The 9817-nt window shown below is 31.7% G+C and overlaps 1 protein-coding gene across 5 annotated transcripts; it reads left to right on the top strand.

The window, feature by feature from the left end:
- Window positions 1-7116: 7116 nt before the first annotated feature.
- Window positions 7117-9385, top strand: LOC138912747 (uncharacterized). 5 transcript variants are annotated; one of them, XM_070214038.1, is made up of 5 exons: window positions 7152-7642; window positions 7727-7801; window positions 7887-8119; window positions 8627-8672; window positions 8746-9385. In XM_070214038.1, exons 1-5 carry the CDS (start codon window positions 7411-7413, stop codon window positions 9033-9035), a joined length of 876 nt encoding a protein of 291 aa, XP_070070139.1. In that variant the 5' UTR covers window positions 7152-7410; the 3' UTR covers window positions 9036-9385. The 5 variants fall into 5 exon arrangements, 3 of the variants coding, with proteins under 3 accessions (XP_070070140.1, XP_070070139.1, XP_070070138.1); XM_070214037.1 differs by having other exon boundaries at window positions 7259-7642; window positions 8624-8672; XR_011418304.1 differs by having other exon boundaries at window positions 7117-7642; window positions 7730-7801; window positions 7887-8672.
- The last annotated feature ends 432 nt before the right edge of the window (window positions 9386-9817 follow it).

The following is a 9817-nucleotide window of genomic DNA, read 5'->3' as shown; positions in this document are numbered from 1 at the left end:
CACATTTTAAAGCTTGGTGCTAACCGCATTCAACAATAAAAATAGAAATATGATAACGTGTCTCAAGATGGACAAAAAATAGCTTTGAAAAAATGCTGACGAAATTCCCCCACTCTCCCCTAGTTTATAGGGATTTTAAAAATATTGACTACACCTTGCTAAGTAACGACTATAATTTATGTAACTGGGACTCTATTTATGACCATACAAATATTAATTCTCAATTGACTGTCCTACAAAATAATATAATATACTTATATAATCGATCAGTACCGTTAGTGACGAAAATGACCAAGCCACGTGAAAATCCATGGTTCAATTCAGCAATTAAGGTACTTATTGACAAACGGGATACTGCATTTAAAAAATGGAAGCGATACAAGACAAGCCAGCACGCGGTTCAATATAAAACTCTAAGAAAAAATGTTTCACAATTGATTAATCAAGAGAAACGCAAATATTTCTTTAACAGATTTAATAGGGCAACAACGAGTCAGCAGAAATGGGCTGATATTAAAAAACTAGGCATTGGTAAAACCAAAACTAATCGATGTGATGCAAATCCTGATGAACTAAACCAAAAATTTTTAGACTGCAAAGTACCTGAAGTAACTAAAGATGACTATATTGATCACCTACCTCAAAATACATATCGAAATTGTGATAATATAAATTGCGGCTGTGATAATGGTACCTGTGATAGTAGTTTTAGTTTCGTGTGTGTAACTGAGTCTGATGTCCTTAAATCAATGTTACTAATTAAGTCAAATGCTACTGGAGTCGACGACATAAACCCAAAATTTATAAAGATACTATTGCCAAAAATATTACCATACATAACTTTTATATATAATACTGCCTTGACACAATCAATATTTCCCGACTCTTGGAAATTAGCTAAAATTATACCTGTTCCAAAATCTGCAAACGAATATAGGCCAATTTCAATCTTACCATATTTGTCTAAAGTCTTCGAAAGACTCATGGCTGGTCAGATGACCAATTATTTAACAAGTAGGAATATACTAACCGATAAGCAATCAGGGTTCCGTGTTGGCAGAAGCTGTACCACAGCTATAATTAAAATAGTTGAAGACATCAGGGAAAAAATGGATACTGACAACATAACATTTTTGACTCTTTTAGATTATAGTAAAGCATTTGATACGGTAAATCACGAAATTCTTTGTATTAAGTTAAAGCGTCTGTGTAATTTCTCGCGCTCATCAGTGCAACTTATTTGTTCCTATCTAAGCAATCGCGGTCAGTCTGTTTTCGTAAATAATGTGTACTCGTCTTTTCTTTGTCTGAAGCGTGGTGTGCCGCAAGGATCCGTCCTAGGTCCACTACTGTTCTCAGTGTATGTAAATGATTTACCTAGTAATATGTCAAACTGTGAAGTACACATGTATGCTGATGATGTTCAAATGTATGTAAGCCGTCCTATTCGTAGAATTAATGAATGTATAAGTGTCTGTCAAACTGAATTGGAAATTGTTAGCCAGTGGGCGAAAATCAATGGGCTAGGATTAAACCCGAAAAAATCGAAATGTGTTGTGGTAGGTAAAAGAGTGATGGCTACCGGTGCATTGGAAAAATTATCTATTAATAATGCTCCTCTTGAGTATGTGAAAACTGCAATTAATTTAGGATTTACGTTTAATCAAACATTGACTTGGGATGATCACATTAATAAATCTGTGGGAAAAATGTATGCAATACTTAGAAACCTATACTTGACCAAAGACTTCTTACCGACCAAAATAAAAGAGACAATTGCAAAAATGTACCTTATACCGGTACTTTTCTATGGTCTAGAGGTATTTAGTGACTGCAGCTCTGTAGGTCAGCGCAAGCTGCAGGTAGCGTTTAATAATGTGGCAAGATATATTTATAATAGACAGAGAGCTGACCATATAAGTGACGTTACAACTAAAATCTTTAACATGCCACTTAAATCCTGGACAAACCTTAGGGCCCTATTACTACTCCATAAAATTATAAGCAAGCAAGAGCCGTTGTACCTATATGAAAAACTTATTTTTAGTTCGTCAAGAAGAACCAGAAACATAATGAGCATTAAGTATAAGTATCTATGCACAAGAAGGCAGTTCCTTGTATATGCTGTTCGTAATTGGAACCAACTTCCACATACTATCAAGGCAATCAGTAATGAAGCTCAATTTAAAAACGCACTGCAAGAATATTTTAAGACAAATTAATAGCACCACCAGAACCTAGAGAGAAAGTGAGAGTAACAAAAAAAATCAAAAATTACAGGTTAAAATTAAAATAAACTAACTAAAAATTAAGAATTCAAAAATTTTAAAAACATCAAAAAAAATTAAAAATTATAATCAACATTTAAAATAAAAGTCAATTAAAATAGTAATAGTAGTAAGTGCCGACACAAATGTTAGCATATAAGTTAAGCTTTAAGTTCAGCCTTCAATTGTACACCCGTGACTAGCGCCTTAATTTATAAGTATGCTACATGCTTGTAGCGCTGGGATAGAAACAATCAAATAAATAAAAAAAAACCCCTGGATGTGGTTAATGCAATTAAAATTGCACGTAAAGCAATACATAATTCAATCGGATCTAAGAAAAACGTTAAAGTTCCTCGAATAATAAATGTTCCCAAAATGGGGGGTTTTTTACCACTTGTACCCATCTTAACTGCATTAAGTGCTATAGGTAGTTTAGCTTCAGGAACTTCTAGTGTAGCAAAATTAATAACAAACGCAAAAATTGCTAAACAACAGCTAGAAGAAAATAAAAGACACAACCGAAAGATGGAAGAAGTTTCCGTGGGTGAAGGTCTATACTTAAAACCCCATATAAATGGTTACGGTTTATACCTAAAACCATACAACAGTCGTGGTGGGAGAATGAAGAAACAAAAAAACTAATTGGTCAGCTACCCAAAAGAGCATTATCAAATATAGATATAATGGAATTTGCTCAAAGAAATATACCGCATTTTAGGGGAGTGTTTATGAGAGACTCTCTCCCTAAAACACCTAAAAATAATGAGAGTGGAGTGATTAACTTGGGTGACTCGAAATCAAGGGGTACACATTGGGTAGCTTACCACAAAAACAAAAACAGCATATTCTATTTTGATAGTTTTGGAAATTTACAACCACCAAAAGAAGTTGTGAAATACTTAGGGGAAAGTTTTTCTAGTACCCAAAATGAGTCAATTTATTTTAAGTCAGCTTACTAAAACGAGAAATATATTAAAGAAAAAGTTTAATGATCTAAAACATTTTAAATCACAAAATGCTTACGAGTTGGAAGAAACTTTTAAGCCAATAACAGATCCCTTAAACGAACTAGTTAGTGAAAATAAAAAACGAAAGTTTATGAATACAAACGAAGATAAATCAACGGTTCTAAAGCAAAAAAGTGAAATATTTAAAAATGAAACCCCCAGTAAAAAGCTTAAGAAACATCAATTAAGGTATGATGACGATGATGATCATGATTACGATTATGATGATAATAATAGCCGAAATGAAGAAACAAAAATTTATAATGATGATGTTACTAGTGACTCAGATGATAAATTTTTTTCACAGTCACATATTGAATTGGGATCAGAGCCGGAAACACCGCTAGAAACACCTTTAGAAACACAGCTAGAAAAAGAAGCAGATGCTAGCAGTCTAATTCATGCAGACTATGATTTTAATATTAGCAGTCTATCGAGAAATAAAGTTCTGGACAATGCTTATGGACCTAGAAAAAGTTCATCAACCCCCAAATCCTTAAATTTGGGGAATAGTGAATTACATAATAAAATTCAATTATCAAGTGGAAGCACGTGGGATTTGACTCCTGGGCTTTATTCTCTGATTGTTCATAATAAACCCACACAATTCAGTGCCACAGACTTGAAAAATTATAAAAATATCATTACTGAGACAAGTGCACATAGAATAGATTTTGATCCAAATAAGCGAATAAAAGGAACTAGAGGATACAAGTATAAAAACATTATTAAAAAGTTCATGAGCAATGAAAATATACATCCTTCAGCTATATCCACCCCAATTCAATCAAAACAAAAAAAATCAAATAAAAAGGGATTTGGATACATGTCCCTACAAAGAGCAAAACCCAATTATATTTATTGGGATGACGTCAATGAATTAGTTGAAAGATTGCAGCTTTTAATAGCTTCAAAGGCCGCTGGCAACACTAATCACAATAACGAGATCATGTCTATAATAGAAGAACTGCGAGAGGCTAAAATTATATATTAATTGAATAAATAAGGTTCACAAACTTTAAATTACCTTATAAACAAAATGTCTGTCGACAAGTTTGGTCACTTTTCAGACGAAAAAGAGCACACAGATATTTTAAAAAGGGATATTAAAACTGTTGTGGGGTTGTACATTGATGGCGACGAAAACCTGAATACCCAACAGAAACGAATTAAAAATTGTGGGAACCCAATAGATTATTCGGATGCAACGACGAAAAAATATGTCGATGAAAACTTGGAGACGTTAAAGAAGGACCTTAATACGAAAATAAATACATCCCTTAATCGAAGACTTTCTAAAATAACTTCTTTGGAAAATTTAGTTCAAGTTAATAATGGGAGGGTTGATAATGTTGATAAAATCCTATCCAACACAGAAAAAAATATGACAAAATATCAAATTGATATTTGTTGGTTAATTTGATCTTTTTTAAGGATCAAGTTTCGTCATATCATTCTAACATGAAGAAATATTATTTTGATCTTATTTCATATTAATTTTTGAAAAAAAATACTGAATTCGGTATTTAAAACAAGTATATTTACAATTTATATGAAATCGTATGACTTTGATATGAAAAAATATCAAATGTCGTTTCGAATTTAATTCGAAAGGGAGAAATAGTGTTCCACAGTTTACAACACTGTACCAATGTGAGATTGTGCAGCACTGCAAAAACAGCTGGCCCAACTTTGAGACCAAAAATATTCGAGAACAAGGTGTTTTTATTGTCAAATGAAATCAATTTATTTTTTTATTGAGTGCTAAGTCGAAACATTACAAAGTTGTGGTGATTTTAACTTTGCCGTCGAGTTAGCACACAATTTAAAGACATTTCGGTTCTGAATGTGCGTGTGTGTGTGTGCCGGCCGCAGTTTTACGTTGTGTGTGTCACAGGCAAAACTAAAATAATAAAATATTGAAGATTTTGCTGGCCCACCTATACATATGTACACCGACTCAAAAAAATGTGAAATGATTAGAATTAAATTGTTTTAATATAAAATAAAAATTTCTGTTTTACTGGGGGGTACTAATATACACGAAATAATATCATTTTGATGAACAAAATTGATATAAAAAATATCATTTTAATGACAAAAATTGATATAAAAAATATCATTTTGATGACCAAAAAGTTCAAATGTTATTTTAAACACTAATCTTTCTTAAGATTGAATTGATATTTAAAAATATCAACTTGATATTCTCGAAAATATCAACTTGATATGTTCGAAATATCAATCTTGCATTAATTAATATCGGCCCAAATTTGATATGAAATAATGTTAACTTGAGTGCAATTTCATATCAATTTTTTTTTCTGTGAATATGTTAACAAAGATTAATAGTATTGAGAGCTATGTTTATAAATATGTTACTCAACCGAAATCAGTTTTAAAATCACAGACAGTTGAAATAGAAGGTACTGCAACTCCAATAGTAAGAAAGTTCTAGTACCAAAAAATATGAGTGATAAATTGGGTATTGTTAAAGAAATTCATGCTCCGTGTCGACGTAATTTTAAACGTCGAAGGGTAGTGACAAAGGGTATAAATGACCTCTGGCAAGCAGATTTAGTGGAAATGGGAAAGTATTCAAAGCTTAACGGAGGATATTTTTATATTTTGACTGTTGTGGATTGTTTTAGCAAATATGCCTGGGGAGAAGCATTAAAATCAAAAAGCGCTAAAGATGTCTCAATGGCAATGGAAAAAATTTTCAAATCTGGACGTGGAACACCAAAAAATTTACAAACGGATGATGGAACTGAATTTTTTAACAAACAATTTAACGCGTTAATGAAACAATATGGAATAAACCATTATTCTACCTATTCAATTGTAAAAGCTTCAATTGTGGAACGCTTCAACAGAAGTTTGAAGGAACTTATGTGGCGTGAATTTAGTTTAAGCGGAACATACAAGTGGGTTGATATGTATAGAAAATTAATTGATATATACAACAAAAGACCACATAGAACAATTAAGGTCGCCCCAATTGACGTCAATTCTTCCAATGAAAAACACATTTTGAAAACAGCCTACAATCATCTCAAAATGTTTAGTGTGGGGAAATTGCGTAATGGAGATTATGTACGCATCAGTAAATATAAACATGTGTTTGAAAAGGGGTATACACCGAATTGGACTACAGAAATTTTTAAAAAAACAAGTGTGAAAAACACATACCCTACCACATACTTGTTGGAAGACTTTGAAGGTACTCCAATACAAGGTGGATTTTACAAAGAAGAACTGAAAAAAACTCGTTTCCCAGACAAATATTTAGTGGAAAAAATAATAAAGAGAGACGGGAATAAAGTCCGTGTACGTTGGTTGGGGTTTTCAAAAAAATATGATAGCTGGGAATCTAAAGATAATATTTTATAGAGCAACTCTTATTCGGATTGAAAATAAAAGAATATATACTCCATATACTAATCAACTCAGCAACAGAAAAATAAATATGTTCAGACCGGCATGCTCATGTAACAGCTTATGTACAAGTTCAAAAATAGTCTCCAGCCAAAATCCCCCACCACCCTACGTATACAAAGTCAAAATAGTTTCCACATACGCACACGCAAAGACTTCGAAGATCTTCCATTACAAGTGGTTTCTATAATTATGTTCAGACTCGCATGCTCATGTACGTACACATCATCAAAAATAGTTTCCAGACACAATCGCCCGCATCGAAGGGCCGCACCCTACGTATACAAAATCAAAAATAGTTTCCACATACGCACACGCAAAGACTGATAGAATGTTCTGCTTTCTGTGGAGGGCGATAAGAATGTTCTGCTTTCTGTGGAGGGCGTGTGGAGGGCTATAAGAATGTTTACTCAAGGTTTGTATATATTGTTTCTGTTTGTTGGACTGGTTCGCCAGCATATTTAGGAATGATTGCCCCATCCCTTTATTCGTTTACATAAGAGTTATATACTGAAAATTCTAAATAAATACCACTGGGGCGCTTATGATTTTTTCAGTAGCGATCGCAAGCAAGACAAGACGGTGAAAATTGGAGCTCAAATTGCTCATATAAAAGTGAAAGTGAAAGCTAAAAACTCAAACTTTATTAATAATTGTGTGTGTGTGTGTGTGTGAAAATAAATAATAATAAAATAATGAAACTATTTTTAATAATAGTTTCTGTAATAGGAGTAGTGGAAATGGGTGTAATACCCACTTCACATCTAACGACATACAACGAGACAATGGAAACCACAATTATTCAAATTTTACTCCCTAACAATGATGTTTTGAATATTCAGCTGAAATTGTATCTATTTAAGAACAGTTCACTAGCGAATATAAATAACATTGATGAGTTAGAGAGTAAACTAAAAACCTCCCAAGGTAAGAACATCAAAACAATAATAACAATTAAAAAAAAATTTTTTTTTTTTGATTTGTTAACTTTGTTATGATATTTAATTTCAGAAGAACCAACAATGGCAAGCTATATTACAGAAGAGAGGAAACTAAAAAAAGATGAAGACGACGAAGCACCACAAGGTAAATACCAATATAAATAACAATCACAAATTACTTTTTTACTTTTTCGATTTTTGCTAACTTTTGTTATGATATTTAATTTCAGAAACAACAACAACAACAACAACAACAGAAACAACAACAACAGAAACAACAACAACAGAAGCATCATCATCATCAACAACAACAGAAGCATCATCAACAGAAGCAACAGAAGAATCATCATCATCAACACCCCCTCCAGCTAATTTCCAAATCTATGATGAATACGATGATTTGTCGTCACCCTCCAAACAATCATTTACGCCACTAAATGAAGAAGATGGTAAAAATGATAATGTAAGTGAAGAGTCAAAAATTTTAAATAAAACAGAGAAGCGTAGTGTAGAAAAAAAATATTCTTTTCTTAAAAAGGAATTGTTAGAGAAGTTTAAATCAGACTTGCTTGAAAGGGAAAATAGAGAGGGCGGAACTATTGTAACAGGAAACAGAGGTTTCGATAGATATTATAAACTCGGTTATAGAGACCTTTTCACTTTAAGAATCCAGTGCCATTACGTTTCAAAAAGGTTAAAAAAACATTGTCATCTAGATATGTATAAGATTCAAATAAACTGTGTAGAAATTGATGAAGAACTTTTTTACTATCCACTTCTACCAAAAACAATAGATTTACCACCTCCACCCAAGATAAGTAAAAGAGAGGTTATAACAATTGAGGAACTAGACTTGAGTGGTATAGACTCTGATGGGGGAAAATTATGTCTATTAGAGTGTAGCGAGTTGTTGAACCGCAACAACTTTTATATGAATTAGGGATAACATATTACTTATTTATTTCAGAAGGATATAAAAATTCCTCAAGGAAATAAAATAATAAACAAAACAAAAGGCAAGTTAATTTACTTTAGTATATATTATTTCATTTCATTAATTCGTTTTTTTTTTTCTTTTTCTCATTTCAGTTGAATATGTTCACCTTTTAGGATCTAACGTAGTTTCAGTAAATTCAATTTCTAATAATATTTCTAGTTTTAATTTAACTGATGATGACATCACACAACTTTATCACCAAAATATAAACATTAACTTAAACAATAGCGATGAGAGTGATGAAAATAATGATATTACTCCTGAACAAGTAGAGTTGGGTTATTATCTAAAACAGATAAGGGAAAAAAACGAGGAAGAAAAATCAGCTGAAGAAGAAGATGAACCTGTTCAAGACAGGGATTCTGAACCTGAACCCACATGAATTAGAACTGTGTAATTATCTATATAGGCAACGGGTACAAAACCAATCAAATAAAATATACTCACCCAATTTATAAAAAATTTCCAAAAAAAAAAAATTTAAAAACACACCCAAATATTTTATATTTAATACTCAATTTATTGAAATGTATTTGTTATTTGTTCAACTTAATGTTATACTAACAAAATATAAACATTTATATATATATTGCTTAAGATTTATATATATTTTGTTAATTTTTATTGTTCAACACCTTTTAAGATTTATATATATTTTGATAATTTTTATTGTTCAACACCTTTTATCAAACTTACTAATTAAATAAATATTTTGCATTGTTAAATCTAAAATTGTTTCTGTTTTTTGGGATCGGGGGGCAATTCATTATAAAACATTTCAAGTTCAAGCGACTTGTAAAGTAAATCATGTTCAACATTTTCAATTTCTGTTTTTATACGCTTGAGTAAAGTTTTTTGTTCCTCAGTCTGGAATTCAAGACTTTCTATTTCATCTACCTGTCTCCCCAAAACAAGTGACTCTCCCTCAAGGATTTGAACATTTGATATGAGTTCCCTTTCTATTAAACCCTTATGATGATAAGGGAGTGTAGACATTTTATCACCCTCAACTTTTCTCTTTGTATCATTACCATCGAGAATTATTTTTGTCATTTTGTAAGTATTTATGGTATGATTTTTAGATCTAAAAACTGACATGCCGCCATACATTCGATTTTCAGTGAAAAGAACCTTTTTATATTTTTCAATATCTAGATACTCTAG

Source organism: Drosophila takahashii, chromosome 2R, assembly GCF_030179915.1.
Source record: "Drosophila takahashii strain IR98-3 E-12201 chromosome 2R, DtakHiC1v2, whole genome shotgun sequence".
NCBI classification, from domain to species: Eukaryota; Metazoa; Arthropoda; class Insecta; order Diptera; family Drosophilidae; genus Drosophila; species Drosophila takahashii.
The sequence above is the reverse complement of the archived record's forward strand: the minus strand, read 5'-3'. Positions and strand labels throughout refer to the sequence as shown.